Genomic DNA, 19,561 nt, shown 5'->3' with positions numbered 1-19,561 from the left:
GTCAACATAATCGCTGTTCTGAGCGTACTATTCGCAAAACCATCATCCATCTTGAGACCCAGCATTCATTATTGGATAATAATCGGCCGAATAGACTTGAAGCATGAAGTTGAAGATCATGATCGTGGTCTCAACAAGACGGCGCCACTTCCCACACATCGCATAAACCAATGGATTTATTAAGAGAACACTGAGCAAATAATTGCACCGTTAGACTTTTTCCTGTGGGGATATGTAAAGTCTAAAGTCAAGGCGGATAATCCCGCCTCTATTCAGGCCTTGGAGTAAAACATTCGCCAGCTACCAGTCAAAATGCTCGAACGAGTCTTCGAAAATTGGACTCAACGAATGGACCATCTGAGACGTAGCCGCTGCCAACATTTGAAAGAGATAATATATCAAAAATAAAAAGAATGTTCTTTCGAATAATAATAAACATTCCCCATCAAATTTGAATTTTCTGTTTTTTTTAGGGAAGCGAGATATGGATCACCCTTTATATGACAACAACTTTTTCATAAAATCGATTGGAAAAATTGTATGCTGATAATCCAAAATCAGCCGATAATCTGAGTACATAAATAGAACCACATAAATCACTCAGAAATGTTTACAAAGATAAGTCTAAACTGAGGTTATGATAATATACCATAACCAAAATCCAAATTAAGATTAACAGCAATAAAGTTAAATCTAAAACGTCAACAAATTTATATACATTGTTGATAATAATGAAAGAAATGATTTTTGTTTCCACTTACCTTCAGGCCAATTATCGAATACTGTTTGTGCGATATCACCAGCCGAATCTGATGGATTAAATAGGAATTCTTTTGTTTTGCCACTAACGAGTATTAAACGTAAATTTATCTGCAAAAGAACAAGAAGAAGAAAATTATTGAAGATTAAATGATAATGGAATTAATTTATTGAATGAGTAAGTAAGTATGTATGTGTGTATCAATATTTAAAAAAAATATTGCACGTGATGAATAAATATACATTTATTTAATTAAGCATATAGTTTTGGTTTTGTAAAAATCAATTTGACTTTCACTCACCTCAGCGTTGACCCCAAAATGCCGTTAGCAAAAGTCATTAGCGATAATTACAAATGACTTTTGACACACAGCTTCACACATAGCCGACTTTGTGTGAACATAACGCTTTTGTATTTGCATACATACTTATTGTGTATACTTATCTAAATGCGGCGTATCTGTGCCGCATGTAAGCGGGTTAAGTGTTACAGAAAGCTTACTCATGCTGTCAATCAAATGCGACAATGCGGTAAACAAACTGTCAAATCATTTGTCTGATTGCTCTTCTTTCTGTAGATGCGCTCGCCGCCGCGCGGTAATCCAAATATGTATTTAACATACTTATATTATATACATATATACTTTATATCTAAGATTCTACATGTATTTTTAAATTGATGACTTTGTTTTGCTGTATTCTCAACAAATTCGTTTACCATTATTGGTGTGACAGTTGAGAAAGCCGAACACCGTGTTACGACATTAGAAACAGCCCACACGGCTATAAAGTGTTGTATTCAATTTAAAGTTTTGGCTTTTTGTTAGCTATATAATTATAAATTGATACCGTTGTAGTTTAAATATTTGTCGAATTATCTTATTCACTCATAGGTTGGTTGAGAATTACACTAACAATCGCGAGAGAGAACAAGAGCGAGAGAAAAAAATAAATAAAAATAATTTTTAGGCGCAAAAATCACTTCATTTTTTTTATTGTGGCCTCTCATCCTAGGCATTTGGAACCAGCATTAAAACAAACAGCAATGTCAGATTTGAAATCATACGCGGGATCACTTTTGCCAACAGGTGCTACTATGGACTGTAGACAACTGAAAAGTACAGTCCACTCTCGACGAAGAAACACTAAACTCTACAAGTCCCTCATCATTCTCGTCCTGCTTTAAGGTGTAGAAGCATGGACGATGTCAACATCGGATGAAACGTCACTAGAAGTTTTCAAGAGACAGGTTTTCAGAAGATTTATGGTCCTATGAACATTGGCAACGGCACGATGAGTTATACGACAACATGAATATAGTTCAGCGAATAAAAAGACAGCGACTACGCTGGCAGGGTCATGTTGTCCGAATGGACGAAAGCACTCCAGCTTTGAAAGTGTTCGATTCAGTACCCGCTGGTGGAAGCAGAGGAAGAGGAAGTTCAACGCCAGTAAAGAAGAATCCCTAGACTTAAATTTAATATGTCATTCGAAAAATATCTATTTTGCTTAACTCGATAAAATTTCAAATAAAAACGCTTATTCCGTTCTAGATGATAGATTCTAGATTAATTCGTGAATAATAACGTGAATGACAAAGACTATAAATAGAATATTTATAAAAAAATACTTTTAGAAAGTTGTCGACTAGAGATGTTTCCTAAATCTTTACTTTGAAAGTAAGTATGTATCTTGGAGACTCCGAAACCAATTAATCATTTTTGATGAAGCTTTATAGTAATCCCGAACTATTTTGTGTACATTTTAAGCCCGATAGATGGCGCTAGTATCCAGTTATTACTTGCAAAACAGAAATTGTATGTAGGAAAAAGTTCATTGTTAAGAAACTGGTGATGGCAGATGGGTTTCAGAGTTTATTGGAATAAAAAAAAAAACAAATTATTTATATCAAAGGTCTACCATATAACTATGATACAAAGACTGTCAATCGATCGAAACCATTAGATCACTTTCCTGGGAAGAAAACAGGAGTGCTCGAAAAAATTACGATATTTGACTGCGGAAAATATTCATTATCAAATTTAGGATATTTCTACGACTTGCTGAAAATCCCTGGAATGTTTCATGATGCCGTATTCGAGAACGAAATTGGGAATGACAAATCTATTTTAGTAAGAATTAATATTGTAACATATTTTTATTATAAATGGTTTGTTTAGTGCGTCCAAATATCCTGCCTTTTCTTCTTAACAGATCCCTGCTACAGTCCCATACGCTTCATAACTCCACACTCTTATGGAATTTAAATAATTACTCTATTTATTTTCGAAGTCATCAAATACCACAAAATCAAATGAATTCCATTAATTTTAAAATTTCTATTTTTGCAAACTGTAAAGAGAAAGTACTTGCAATTATGAAAGTACTTGTATGCGAAAAAATACCCACACCTACTGACGATTCAACAAAATACAAATTGCTTGAAAATTCCAGCAAAAACTTCATAAACAAACATAAAAGAGAACTCATAGACCACGCAAACAATTCAGCATACATACAGACATAGCAGCATGTGGACACAGTAAGTGCAAAGTAGTGTAGGCCGACTAATAGGCCACATAATCTAGGTTCGATTCGTGCCTAGGTGAGGCAGCCGCATACAACACTTGTTAACACACTGGCCAAAAATTACACAGGCAGACACCCGCACGCAAATGCACGAAATGGCCTATTTTTACCAGCCTCCATTTGGTATTTACCTTTCCATTTGTTGGCCATCATGTGGCACAGTTGAAAGGTTGTAGTAGGTGGGAAGTACCGCCGCCGCTCCAAAAACAAACCGCTAACATGCCGACAACAAGACAAGAAGATAACAAATAGGCGAGGAGGGAGTAGGGTATGAAAGAGTGAGAGGGAGTCGTCATAGGAAGTGCAAGAATAATGGCGCACATGAAAAACGTAGTAGCCGACAACAACAGGGGATTGAGTTAATGCTCAGGCAGTCTATTTTTCAAATGTCCAAACAATGCAGCGCACGCAACAGATTTCGTCTCTACATGCCGTTATGCCAGCCATTTCAGAGCGGATCTTATGTGCACTTTATTGATGATTGTTGTCATGAAAAATTGAGAGATTTTATATTGTGCAAAATTGGCAGAAGAATGGCGAGCACGCTCTATTTTGTTTGCTTTTTTGAGATATTTGTTTTTTTAGTTCTTTTTTGTTGATTGGGGGTTTATAGCTGAAAATGCAATGATATTAAGATTTAGATTATCATGGTTGAGACATCTTCTTAAGGACTTCTGAAAAAAGAAATAAAATGAAAAATGGAATAATTTGAAGACCAAAAATTATGAAAATTTTCTCAAAATATATTAAATTTATGTGTAAAAACTTTCATGCCAACAATTTAGAAAGATTAAACTCCAAATCCAAGTTATTACTGAGGACAGTCATTTGTAATCCCAAAATAACTTACATAGTTTGAACTTAATTTTCCACAAAACGTCTTTCACCATTCACGACTTTGCTTGGAGATTTGATTTCTATTCAAATGGATGCCTTCCAAGAAAATACTATACTTTTTTAATCCTAATGGGTGGCCTCGATTGAACCAATTAAAGAAAAGTGAACTTTGCTGAGGGTCAAGACCTCAAGTGAGCTATTTCAATTTACCTCGGTAGAGAAATGCCACGAGTCCTGAAAGGAGTTGATCAGTGCTTGTCGAGTTCTCGTGTGTCGTAACCATCCAGTAGTAAACTGCCAAAAGGACAGCGGTACACCGACCCGTTCTCATTCTACCATTACTGGATTCAAGCTAGGCATGTCATAACAAATATCTAACACATAATCGGCTAGCTCATGGCTATTATCGACCACTGTTAAGAAAGTAGATAGTCACTTCTTCGAATGAGGATACACCCTACTACTATACTTTCCCACTTCAGACTAAAATCTAGTATTAGTAGCAGGATATATTTACTGAATATAGAATCATATTAAAGAGCATTTCAGAAGTAAAAATCAAATATCTATTTTGAACTCTGAAGATGCTTAACCCGAGAATATTTCAAACCAAATCGAGTTTTCCGTTCTAGATGATAGATCATGGATTAATCCTTGGTGTAAGATAGAATGTAGTGAAAGTATTGGGTTGCGCGTTTATGGTTCTCATAGTGAACAGAAATAATATTATTAATAAATTTCGCTGAGAATTTATAGTAACCCAAAGCAAATGTCAGGTAGGATACACCCTGAAGCATTAGAGAACTAAAACTATAGTTGATGAATAGCTCCTGAAAATATATTCCTCCTAGAACCTTTGTTGAAAACTTAGACCTAACCGTGATAAACCTTTCCTCAAATAATTAGGCTACTTTTAGTCGCTTACGTAGACCGGACTGTCATGGACTGTCCCTTCGCAACAACAGCTCCTCTCCACCACCCAGTCTCGCATAGAAACGGTACGAGCTTTACAGCCAACCTGGTATCATGAAAGAGGTACGAATTACAAGCTAGACAGACGATTTATAATAAATTTGCGTAAATTTTATTTTACACAATATATTTCAGAATTAAACACAGGTTTTGAATAGGTATGTATAAGTAGACATATGTATGTGTTGGTAATGACTTGCAAATCAATTGACGGTTGACAGTTGACAGTTTGCGGCACATCGAATTGTCATTTAGAAAATCAAAATGCTCACAGCACCACGTGCAAGAACTTTCAAGTAATGCTCAGTGTAATGCCAAGTGAAAATGACAAGCAACAACAAATTTTGTAAGCGAACTCTTTACGTTACGTGCGACAGAAGGTGACTATTAACATTCAAACACATATAAGAATAGATCGATGAATATCAAGTTGAAGCCTACGTCGGCATAAAAGAAGCTCAATGGGTGTGACTTGTAACAAGTGGCATACAAAGCAGGTGTGATGGATGCCAGACAAATAAAATTAAATAAAGCAAAAACAACAATAAAAACAAAACAAAAACTAAAATATTTAAATGTACATAAAAAGCAAATAAAATAAAGCAAAAGTCATTCGAAAAATGCTAAAGTCAAACGAAAGCAGTAAAGGAAGCACGAAATTTGTAAATCAAATAAACAACGAAGTCAATATATATAATATGTATGTGTGTATTTATGTATGCAAATACTAAATTACGCAGATTAGCATATGCATGCGAACTAAAAGCGAAAACACAAACAAATAAAAAAATATTTGAAAACGAAAACAATCAAGCGCATGTATTTACACATGTATGTGAGCATGTAAATGTGCTACTAGTTGAAAGGCGTTGACTTGCGGTGCTTGCTGATGATATGTCACAATAATGATGCCATTGATGATACCATCATTATGAGCGGTGAGTTTAAATGCGGGCGTGCAAGCGCAGTAAAAAATCGAAGCACACGAATATAACCGAAAGACAGTGACTTATACACATAAGTATGTATGTTGTATGTATATGGTACGTGTTAGAAGTTTATGGCGATTTTAGAGCACATTTCTAGGCGGGTGTGTGCTTTTCGTTCCAAAGTTACGGCAGTCAAGTCAATAAGGCAAAGCAACTGTGGCGGCTTTTACACCTACCTAAACTACTATAAACACAGAAGATTCTATAAACACATACAAACATATATGTATGTACATAAATCTAGTAACTTGATTTACACCCGCAGTGAAGCGACAAACCAGTGAGGAAAAAAAGCAATTTAATGACTTTTATTTCATGCTTTTCAAGAATTGGTTCGATGAGCCAGTATTTCTTCAATCAAAATACGAACATTGTTATAAAAATTTAGAATAAAATTGTTCCTTAATTAGAACAGAGCTATAATGTTGTAGGAGATGTGTTCAGAAAATAACGGGAATATCAGTTTTGTGAAAAAAAAAATTTATTCATTTATCTACTCTAATGTTGTCGGGTTTAAAATAGTCCCAATTCGATATTATTCCTTATGCCAGCGTTTCTTCGAATCATACAAACACTTCTCAAACAAGATTTTTGGGTTAACCTTTGGCCCTTTCAGCGATCTAGTATGCTTGTAAAATGATGACCCCTTCTCTATGTTCTCTATGTTTTTAAAAATTAGGAACAAGTCACACAGAGCCAAGTGTGGAGAATATGGAGAGGCGTCGTTATAGTATTGTTTTTAGTCAAGAATTCACGAAGAAGCAATGAAGTGTGAGCTTTTAATAAACGAAAATCGCCAAGCTCATAAAAAACGGCTGTTACAGAAAAAGTAAACAAGGAAAACAGCTGACAATTGTATCGTATTAACATAAAAAAAATCTTGATATTTGGATTCTCCAAACCAGCGAAATTTTAAATTTTATAATTCCCGTTATTTTTTTAATACATCTTTATTCTGAACTAGTAGAATAGAACAGCCATATTTCATATCAAAATCTGAAAAATTACATATTTTATAACCTCTTCTTATAAAAGGTATCAATGTGCTTATCTAGAAACAAAGCAGTAACTTGTCTACTTTAATCTTTGCAGTTTCTACCAGTTGTAAAGTAATCTGTAACTAACTGATTTCCCTACAGGGTTATTACAAACTAAATACATATTTATTGGAAATTCGCTGTGAGTGTATAATTACAAATGAGTTAATTCTAAGTTAAAGATGAACTTAAAGATATGCAAATACTCGTACATACATACATAAAAATATATTTGAATGTTATTTAAGTTTATTCGCCATTCATTAAAATCACATGATTCATACGTTCACGGCATGTGTAATGAACTCAGATTTATTGTGAAAACACGTGGATGTGTATTCGCCTCGCTTGGCACACGGAAAATATTCCAAATGTGCTTTAGAGTGATATTAATATCGATGTGAAATAAAAATTAATTTAATTAAGGGCTTGTAATGTTTCTGTAATAGAATCACAAGATATTACAAATATTTATCATGGGTTTCGTGAGTTCAAAAAATCTTTTTTTTTTATTTTTTGCTTATTAATTTCTACAACATCTCAAGAATATTATATAATATTATAATAGTTTCGGAGATATAGCCTTTGCAAGTGTGCGCTCCAAGTCGGGTATTATTATTACTCCAAACTTTAAACGCGTTTTTCTAGGAACCGTTGTTTCAAAGACGGTTGTCAAATGTTCTCGAAAACTACTCAACCAATCTTGATGAAATTTTGCACAGTTGTTCGAGATACAATTTACTCGTGCTTGGACGAAGGATTTTTTAATTAAACTATTAAAAAAAATGTCAAGCAAATTTGACCGATTTTTTTTTTATTTTTCAAAAATGTCTGCCAAAATTCCAATTTTTACTTTTTTGCTTTTGCTTCGTTTAAGCACGAGTTTATGGTCTTACCTAAAACACTTATTATTGTTTTTTCATTTTGGATGATCCCGTCAGAAGTTATGCTGGCAACGCGGATACACCGTTTTTCCGGAGGGTCACCGGTAATGACGTCACAATGGAGAGGAGTTTTAATTTTTTTTTCTTGCAAATTTCTGAAATTATTCTTTAAATATGTATCTATAAGACAGAAAAAAGTTTAAATTAAATAAATAATTGTTAAAAAAGAAAAAAAATATTGAAAATAGGCCGTTTTTTACCCGACAAAACCTAAGTAATCCCTTAAGACTTTTCGATTCGTTCCACTGAGCGGATAGTTGTATTTTGGAAAAAGTCTGTTCTGTTCTGTCTTATAAATCAGTGTGACTTTTTCTTCCAAAAATATTAAAGGTACGTCGTTTTACAAGCATACAAGTATTCGTTAAAAGAACCAAAGGGTATCCCCGTATATCGGTTCATTGCTCGCTATGTCTTTGCTCTGAGTTCTTATCGAAATTATTCAGTTAAAATCAATAAAAGAGGGTATTGACTGCTCTCTTTAATTGATTATGCAAGTCTCTTGAATTATACCAGTAGTTTGTGCGATTCATCATACTCGATGGTTGCTCTAACCAAAATATTACTATTCTAGATTCGGTAACAAAAATAGAAGATATTCCGTTTGTAGACATCCGTTACCTGATCAATTTTAATTTCAAATCACTGTTTGATATTTATAAACTCAAAATACAGTTAAAATAGAAATATGCAAACTATAAGTATAACGGTATACCTGGTAGCCATGAGGGATCACTTCATCAATAATTTATAATTTTCGCTTAAACAATTTACATACGCTCTCACAGTGTTGCAATACAATATGTATGCATGAATAAAGCATTTGGCGCTTGCCACCCGGTATATGACCTCTCCCATGACTGATTACACAAAGCTTATTGGCAATAACTGTTAATTGTCGAGTACACAAATTCACCTTTTATTTATTGCAATTTTGCATTTCATTAGTTATTTATTTGCTGTTGTTATTGTTGTTGTTGTTGTTATGTTAAATACTGACTGACTGATTGCCTGAGAATTGTAATTAGATGTTGCTTTCTTTGCAGCAATTTTTGTTTTAGTTGTAATACACTTTTGTGGGTATGTGTGGCTGTATGTTGGGGTGCTCGGTCCCTTCTCATGCACGTAATTTGAGTGCCAAGTGGTTTAGCAACGATTTCGATTTTCACTTTGTTTTTTTTTGTGGAAATACTTCAATTGCAAATAAAAATGTTTTCTCAGCTTAAATAAAGTGGAAGCGCGTTGAATGCAAGAAATCCGGTAATCGAAACCGTTACACTGCCAATACCCCATAAGTAACCACATGCCAACGGTATCATATTTTACATTTACGACATTGTCAGACGGGCTGCATAACTTACCTATGGGTGAGTGTGTTGTAAATACAACGTATGGATCAGTTGTCCAATTGCATAAAGTCAAAATAGATATGTATGTAGACAGTTATGGCATTAGTTTGGCAGTGAGCACATACATACATATAGAGGGTGGAATCAAATGTGTTTTACGCTGAAATTGCAGCGGAAAATCGGAAGAATATTCCACTTGTGATGTAATAATTGAAATTGTCAGTCTGTTCGGAGACGCCAGTACAGTGTTGAAGTGAAAAAGCAAAGGAAATTTATCAATAATATTTACTCTGTCATGAAAGAAAAAAATACTTCCGAACATGAAGGTAAAATGAAAAATTCATTGATTCAGTCCCTAAGCGAGGCTTGATGTCGTCTATTTACTCATAACTTTCTCAATGTATCTTTATCAATCTATTTCAAGACTAACAAGAAAGGAAGGGCTAATTCGGGTGTAACCGAACTTTTTATAATCTGGCAATTTTATTATAAGAACTCACAATTCGATCCATATATTCGGAATAAAGCTCACCAGAATAACGAAAATTATCATATATATTATAGTATATGAGGGCTGAGATAATTCCTGAACCGAGTCAGGAATAGTCTTGGAGTCTCACTTAATTTTACCAAGAAATCTCACATATTAAACGATATACAGGATATTTTAAAACCATAATATTGGGTATAGCTAGGGTAAGTTAAGGCCCGATTTCTGCCGCACAGAGATACAAATTATAACAAGATTCCATCTGAGTTTTTTTCTGTGAGATTTACCGATATTTTCGGTAAAAAATTATCCATTGCCACTGAGGCGTTCATGTTCGATATTTGGGGCCTTGAAAACTTATAGTCCGATTTCGATAAATTTTAAATAAGCGATGCCACACCTCAAATGCAAAGTTTGTGTAAAATTTTGTTAAAGATTTTGTTTCTCATTAATGCTGAATTTATAGATTGCGGCATAAGGAAAGTAGACGTGGTTGTGAACCGAAATAAAAGATTTCGCAAAATATAACGATTCTAACCACCCACTATACTTTCTCAAATTTTCATTCAACAATAAACATGAATAAAAATTAATTATCTGAAAAGAAAAATTTTACTGAAAATACACAGATTATTATATCTCAAGATCGGAGCCCAAGAACTCATAAGAACATATTCATGGTTTGGGTATGATATGAAGACTATGTACTTTGTTGGTGCAACATAAGCATTCGATAATTATATTAAATGCATGTTATTGAAGTGGTGGTGTTTGAACGGCTAAAAATCCTGGTCCTTAGTCGGTTCCGTAGTGTTGTGAGAAAGGAAAATGTTTCAAAGCTCAAGAATAATAAAGACAGATAAATTCGTTTCGTTCAACCTCGGATACTGGTGAATCGAACATGAAACTGGCATAATTTAAATAGTCTGGAAGAATGTAATAGCGATAGCATATCGAGCGATTAGACCACTTAAGTGAGCTATCCACACACTCTATCCAACTATAAAATTTTGTTATTGCTTTCACATGCCAATCTTTCGTAGAGAAGACAGCGAGTTTAGAAATGGCGTACAGAAGATGACTTTAATGAAAGAATCCCCCCTAATCCAACTAAACTAACACTAAACACAAAATTATGAATGAGTATGGATTATATAGTACTAAACCAAAAAAAGTAATTACTCATAAAAATATAAAAATGTTGTTGTTGTTCGATGACGATGTTGTGCGAGTATTTAATGGAGTGGGATTAGCAACGGTTTAGCGGGAGTACACGTGTTGTCAACACATGAGACCCTACCGGGGGGTAAACTTTCCTCAAGAAGCATGTGAGCACGTCCGTACAAGTTACACGTGTGCCAGCCTGTTCATTGACCAGACTTTGCTCATACATAAGTACATGAACTTATGCTTATCAGCACATGTAAAATAAGGAATATGTACATATGTATGTACATATGTGATGACTACTTATGTGATTTTTAAATGTCACAAAGAGCCATTTGAATTTCATTTGATGATGTTGGAAAGTTTGCTTAGCTGTCGTATTGGATTTTCTACGTGTGCCTTATTGCTTATATACATATTTGTGTTACTCATTTCTTTTCAAAGATGTTGTTGTTATTATTAGTATTATTCTTGTTGTTGCTGTTGCTTTTGTATGCGTGTGTATTTGAATTCATGCGTATCGCTGGGAGCCTTTCATTTCTATAATAATAAATCGCTTTTTAATGCTCACAGATTTATTTTATTTGTACGCATTAGCCTCGCATTCCCATGCTCTTTAGACTCGCACAAACATACGGATAAACACACAAACTTGTTGTCTACACTTGGTCTTATGTCTTCTTGAGTTCCTTCCGTGCAAGTGAATTGCTCAGCAAGTGGGTACCACAGTTGTGACAGTCCGCGGGTGGTGAACGAAACAAATTAATGTGCGAGTACTATATTTAAGTATACCTATACATATGTATGTATGTACATATGTCTATATGTACACAGTAGTTGTGACATTGTTGCTTTATTAGTCATTGAAAATGACACTGAAATATTGTGGCAACATTAATTGGCTTGAGAGACAATCATTTACACACACACGCTGACGCCCAACCAAAAATGCCACAAAAATAAAACTAGAAAAATAATGTTGTATTTAAGCAGGCAATCAAAAGCAAATATTTATATTATTGCGCCTACATTGTTTTTGAATACTTAATAATAACGGTATTTTCGCGGATTTTTCTATTGCACACACATTGAGTTATTTGTAGGTATGTATCTCAATAACACGAAAGTATTTTTTTAAGCGCAAATTTTATGAGTTTTCAAGGGGAAATACCGTTTCTTAAATTATTAGCTACTAATAATTAAATAGATTTAGAGGAATCGTGTATATATAATATAGCTTTTAATTGGATAAACTGCTTTATACATACATATATTTCCGGGAAACGTTTGTTTTTTCGTTCGTGCATTTAGTCACTGTCGCAACTTGTTCACACCTAGGTTAAAGATTCTAAATACTACGATCTGCTGGAAGTTATGATATCATAATCGAGCTTTCGAAATTTTAAAACCGATTTGAAGGGGGAACTACATATTATTTAGAAATCAACAAATTAACTTTTCACGACAAAACTTTTGTCAGCAGTTTCAGAGTACTATACGACACCGCACGAAACATAGTCAATTATAGGCATATCAAGAATTAGAAAGTAAAAAAAAACAATTGATTTTTGAAAATCTTCATAGATCCTAAAAAAAACACCACTTTTAGTATAAAACTATATTTTTTTCGCGGAAAGAGAAAATATTGGCAAGAGATATAGTATTTCATTCATGGTCTAATGTTAGATATAATTGTGAATAATTTCGGTTTCAACTTGTTTACATTTTCAAATACTAATGAAATGACTTCTAGAGGTTAATTATTTGATTTCACAGCCACACAAAAATATTTTCCGAATCTGATCAGATCAAGGTGTTGGCATAATAAAAAAACAATATGGCGGACACCGTTTTTTCAAATACATCGGATTCGCTTGAAACTGATTACGAATCTGGCGTCGGTTTTTCAAAACTTCAAAATGGCGGATCAAAGTGGCTGCCATCATTTCAAAATTAAATTCATATTGGTCCGCGATTTTGAATTTTTGCAAAGTAACTTCATATTCGTAATGGTGTTATTAAAAGAATTTACCAAAATGTCTTAAAATACTTAAGAGGCACACCTAGTGTGAAATATCAAAAAAATCAATTTTTTTGTTCATATTTCGGTAGATTACACCTTTAAAAATAACATATTAAAATTTAAAATCGATATCTCAAATAGTTTTTGAGTTATAGCAATTTAAAGAGCAGCCGCTCGGCAACAGTGAATACGATCATTTTATCTTTAAACGCTTTTTTCTCGAAACATAATTTTCCGAATTTGCTGCAGTAATTACTCAAAAACAAATGGTCCGATCGCTATCGAGCTTTTTTACATGTTCTTTATATAGTTCTCCGTACAATGACCTATCGATTTTTGATCTGATCAAAAAATCGAATTTTGGCAGGCTAAAAACGACCAAAATTTTGAGTAAAATTCGACTATTTTTTTTAAAAAGCCGCCATATTGTAAATTTTTGATTTTTTTTTATCGTAGGTCATACAATATTATCTAGTTTAAGGAGAATTTTTTTTAGATTTCATCCACGGAGAAAAGCATTCGATGAGCCTCAGCCGCACTTTTCTTGGAATTAAAAAAGAAATGCATATTTCCCGCAAATGCCGAGAATTCGGCTCAAAAAGTGCCATTTTTAGTTGAGAATAAGTTTGGGATGCAAACAGATCTCTACAAATATTTTGTTGGGTTTACGTTGACACAAATGTCCAAGATCGATATAAAAAAAATCGATTTAATCGACCAGTGCTTAACCTAAGAGACATCTACTGGAAAATGGCGGAAGCAAAGTGGTAGACCAATATGATTTTTGTTAAGGTTGAAGCATGATTCTTGAGTCTATACTAATGTATGTATATACGAGTATTACTGAAAATCTTGGTCTCAAATTGAACTGTTGAACGCATTTTGACACCCAGATCACTACACTATCGAAGATGTTTGAAATTTAGCGTACGTGCCAAAGATAGTACAGCGTCTGATTGCTCAAATGATTATTGTCTCTAGGATCATTCTAACAGAAACTATAATGTTATATGAAGATTGAGGGTGTTCCAGAAGGTTTTACAACGAATGTCTGAGTTATTCTAAAAATGGAAATTTAGTTTTACGGTCTAGATGAAGAACTCGCTAAATAAAATCAAATGTTATCGGTAATTTTGTAAACCAGTTTACGAGTATGACATATGGCATCGTAAGCGTACTGTCAGAAGAGGAAGAATATGCATTTTGAGTGGTAAAAATTACGAAAAATATTCGATAGTAAATCTTTTTTGAATATTAGAAAATATAAATAAGACGCTCTATTATATGTATATGTTTATAAGGAAAATATTTCCAAATTCCAACACTGGCAAGATGCTCAAATACCAAACTTCTCTTTTAGTGCTGTCACAGAGTCAAGCCTTTAATATTTATCTCCCACACGCATATTTCCAAATTAATCACATTTTGATTTCAATATTTTGAAATGCAGCAATTGGGCTTAATTAATACAGCACTTAAATGATAAGCACAATTAAAATTTGTATATCTCTTTGTGTGTATGTATGTATGTAACGAAAAGCCACACAGCAGAAGCATAAACATTTGAAATTCATTTCCCTTGTGTGCCATTTTTTATGACCATATCATTTTTATGATGGCGACTTTCAAAAAAAACTTAACAATGCCGAAAGTCGTAAAACCACAAAATCAAACAACAACAAAAAATTACATAAAATTTGTATATGTGGGGTCTGTCTGGGCGCTAACCACCAAATGTTGGTGCATTGGCCCTTACAACACTTGATGTTTTATTTGTTTTTGTTGTTTAGCGTTTGGCGTTTGGTATTTTCTTCAAAGTAAGCGATAACTGTAAGTTTATATTTCCGCTTGGATTTTGATTGTTTGTTCATATCATTTAGGATATTTCATGTTTTCAATAATTACACGCGCTGCATAATGCTGATTATTTTCGGATTTTTAAGACAAAGTATGTATACATACATACATCTGTACATACAGCAAGGAAGTGTATGTTTATTAATATTGTTATTGCTTTTTGTTGTTATGCTGCATACTTTGAGCCGCATTTAATTCACATGTCGATTATCGAATAATGCCATATTTTCATATGCCTGTGTATGTATGTGTGCGTGTACTATATGCGGATGCAGTTATTTAACAGTCAGTGTGTTATATTTTCACATTTATATTTACATATTTGATGCGTTGAGTTCCAATTTACATATAAATTATGCACAAAATGCATTGTATAATAAAAAAAACAAAAACACAAAATTATAAAAAAAACCAACAACGAACCAAAAAATAAGCACAGAAAATATTATCGTGTTGATGTCGCTGTTTACTAGGGGAAAATAGGTCAAATGTATATTGAACATCATTAATTTTGCGCTCTTCTTCACTTTTATTCATATCATACACAACCGCCAATCATTTTCCATCGCCTGCCGCTCCACATTCATTCACCACCTCCTTCGGTCATGCAACCAAAGCAAGTGCAGCGGTATTTTAATAGTTTTTCCTACGGATTTTCCTCTATTTTGAGACTGTGTGTGTGCGGCGTCGAAATGCGTTTTCAGTGTAGAGAACAGATACATACATCTTTCTTATTGAATTTACTCTGTACATATATAGGTTTGTGAGAACTTAAGAAAAGCGTTTGGGATCCCGGAATTTTGAGGTTATGTCAGCGGGATTTCGGTACTGCGATAAATTTAGGATTACATTTATATTACTAGTATAATGACGCCTCTGTGGCATCTTAACCAATTGGAATTTTTTTTTTTTTTTTGGAATGGTTAACTTTTTACAAAATTTGAAAATAGGACACTCCAAAACAGCGAAATTTTAAATTTCCCGTTATTTTTTGAACACACCTTGAATTTATCATTTATAGGTTAGTCATAGATGGCTGTAAAAATCCGTTTAAAAATAAATTAAATAAGATAAACGTTGGTAAAATAATGAAGAACTACAACAAGCGCAAAGAGATTTGAGAAATCTTAAAATTAATAAACTTAAAATAAAAAAACATTGTTTTGAGCATTTTTAAATTTTGAAATTTTTATGAAAAACTAATTATTATAATATGGACCTTAGACAAATATGTAGCTTGCAGTAAGAAATATTTTTATGGGTGTTGGCAACTGTAAAAATTTTCCATTAAAATTGATAAAATTATTCAAATATTACAATATTTACTCGAAACTAATTGATTGAAGTATGATTTCTAGCCCCTGCTGAAAAGCTTTGCCACCTGCCAAGAAAAATAAATCAGAAACAGCGTGAATTACAAGAGAGAGAGCAATAGAAACATACCCGAGCTTAAAAATAACTATAGTAGTGTTCAAAGGTTAAGATCATCCAGATTCTTTAAAAACATTTAACTAACAGAACATTATTAAAAATTCTGAAACACCCAAAGTGTAAAAAAAGTGAGGTTATGGCAATATATTCTTATATACAGTTCTTTCGAAATTGCTCAAAGCTGTCTATGCCACTGATGCTCACAATTTATGAAGCTTTAAAACCACTTTTCATATTTTTCGAAAATCTCGATTTTATCGAAGATATATATTTATGGCAGACATTTTAGTTTTTATAGAAATATGTATAAATGTATGTACATTTGGAAAATTCTGTTACTTATTATAAAAACAAAACATAGTCCACCTGTCTTCATTAATTTGGTTCCTGCACTTTATATTTTGAAACCCCAAAATAGCAAATAGCGGTATTTATAGATAAATTCGGTTCTAAACTCACACCTGTACATACAAATATCTATATATCTCCTCATACACGCTGTAACACTTTATTGAATTGCAGCAACAGTCTTAATACCGAATTATTTTTCCTTTTTTTCTGTTGATATTTACGAAACACTTGCATACTTAACGTAACGAAAAATAGAATGATTTCATATTTTCAAAAAAAAAAAGAAAAAAATTATTTTCTAAAAATAGTTAAGAAAGTGTGACAGTCATCAATGGCATTGCTTTTGTTGTTATAATTTTTTCGGCACATTTTTGTTGCATTTGCACGACACGACAAATACTAGATAATATATGACAATTTAGTGCACTAGAAGAAGAAGAAAAAAGAAGCAGCAGAACTACACAAATGCGCTCAAGAAATAGAGAGCAAAGGCGCAATTAAAAAAAAAAAAGAAATTGGAAAAATAAAAAATAATAGCGACACAGAAATTCTATTAGCGTATTATAGCTATATGCGCAACCACAAGGGTACTAAATGTGACGGCTCCGTTGAAATCGGGCCGTTGCAACATGAAATGCCATGTCTTCTTTTTTTTTCCTCGTTCTTCTACAATAGACAAATATTTAATGCTGCTTTGCTGCAGGCGGTGACCTTATAAATGCGCTACTTACAGAATGCTGAGGGATTTTATGCGATTTTTCAATGCTCTTTTTTTCCTTTGCGGAAGCATGATTTGTGACATGGATTTATACCTATGACTTGTGCGCGCTCTGAAAGTGATAAATAGCCGGCAAAGACGTGTTGAAATTAATAGAGATGATTTTGTATACGAAATAATGCTCGGGCGTCATATGATTATGACATTTTAAACCGATGACAGGTTCGTTTTTTGTTTTTTTTTGTTCTCTCAAATTAATTAAACGACGCATTTAGTTAGTAATAAGTTTAGAAACGCATGTCTTTTTAATTATGTATTCGATATTTTTTGTAGGCGTTCAAAAATGTTAAATTGGGTTAAGAAATTTTCGGAAACGTATTTTTAATGTCAATATTTAATCTGTTAAGATATAAGCTTATTGAATTTTGGTAATAAAAAATTTGAATTTGAATAAAAAAATTTTGATGGCGGATCTTTAAAATATCCCTTATAGATTATAGAACTACCCAGCTAATACTTCGAATATGTTTAGCCTTAGTGAGATAAGATTTTCATTTCATATTTCTTGTATTAAAAATATAGAAAATTAAATATGTGGCAACACCTCTTTGAATCCATTTTCACTATGAAGTTTTTATGAACTATCCACTATTTATAAGCTTCTACTAGCTACTTATTACAATAAAGAAAAAATTGGACAAATCTGTCGAGCAGTTCTACAGTTTATATAGACTCATACGAACCGGAAATCTGATGTTTATAATTACAATTAACAAACTGATAACGTAGGAATATAGATCAAGTTTAAATCGAAAATCAAACAGTTTACATAACATGTATTATTTAACCTCATTTCTATAATCCACAAAAATTTACTCGCACAATACTTAATCCACTTGCGTAAACTGTCGAGCGACCATGAGTTAAATAATGCATTTATTTGCTAACGTGCTGCAGCTTAATCTACTAGGTACTATTTCGCATCATTATTAAATCGCCAGTATTTAAACTTTTTTTAGGTCATTTAAAATTATGATGGCCAAGACATAATCCCTTTCGTAATGCACAGGCACATGCAAGCAAAATTATGAACTCAAAATGTATAAATTATATGTGCACTCTGCTGTAAAGTTGTTAAGCAGTATAAAAGCAAAAACAACAAACAAAAAAACGTGAATAAAGAGAAAAAAGAAAAGCGCTTTAATATGCCCTTAATTGGGAAGCGTTGAATGTGTACCCATATAATTACATTGAAGACACACACGGGCATATATGATTACCTTTTAGTATGTCCTATATGCAAGCGGACATAGAACATAGTAGGCTGGTACGAAGTTTCGAGACAGATCTTGGGTGGGGTAGTTCTTTAAGCACTACAAGTATTTGATCTAAGCTTGTAATGTTAACTTAAGATGTCTTAGATATTTGTATTTTTCAATAGAGCTCTTAATTATACTTTAAGTGGTCGCTCTAGATCATGATCTGGAGTCTTCGGCGTCTATTTTGATGGTCCTATTTAAAAAAAAAAAATACTTTCAAGAGACGGAAGTAAATGATCCTCTTAAGATTTCCTACATATAGCTTCATAAAAAGGCTCCCTATAGAACTTACATGAAATCTAAAGAGCCAATACAAACATGGGACCATGATTTTAGATTTCCACTGGGAGTTGACTTTGAAAACAGATCTCAACTGCTATATTTCTTACTCTAATTAAAGTGCTGTAGACACATATCTTTTTAGTACTTCATTTCTTCACATGTCTCTGAAAGTCTTTTTGTTAGTTTTTTTCCTAGGTTTTATATGGTCCATAATTATGGAGACTTTTTCATCGTCGGAGCCATTCGATGAGTCGAGAGTAATATTTTTAAGATCGATAGTCTGCATTGAAATCCAATGTAGAATGTCTTAGCTCAAAGTAGATTTTTTAGACTAAGTAGACATATCTCGACGAAACAAAATCTGATCGCCTTCGTCTTAATGGTACGAAAGCACATATGTAAAATGCCAACTTTTGATTTATGGCAGTTATAGGAATACTGATAGAGAGT

General features: G+C 33.1%; 1 protein-coding gene across 3 annotated transcripts in view; it reads right to left on the bottom strand.

The window, feature by feature from the left end:
• LOC105208854 (homeobox protein 5) overlaps positions 1-19,561 on the bottom strand; it is a 103,778-nt gene that overhangs the window by 15,011 nt on the left and 69,206 nt on the right. For all 3 annotated transcript variants that reach the window (XM_011178918.3, XM_029038098.2, XM_054230602.1), the window contains exon 3: positions 762-870. In XM_011178918.3, coding sequence (XP_011177220.2) covers positions 762-870 — 109 coding nt within the window. The remainder of the gene's footprint in view (positions 1-761; positions 871-19,561) is intronic.

This window comes from Zeugodacus cucurbitae, chromosome 5 (assembly GCF_028554725.1).
Source record: "Zeugodacus cucurbitae isolate PBARC_wt_2022May chromosome 5, idZeuCucr1.2, whole genome shotgun sequence".
NCBI classification, from domain to species: Eukaryota; Metazoa; Arthropoda; class Insecta; order Diptera; family Tephritidae; genus Zeugodacus; species Zeugodacus cucurbitae.
This window is presented reverse-complemented; position numbering and strand designations above follow the sequence as displayed.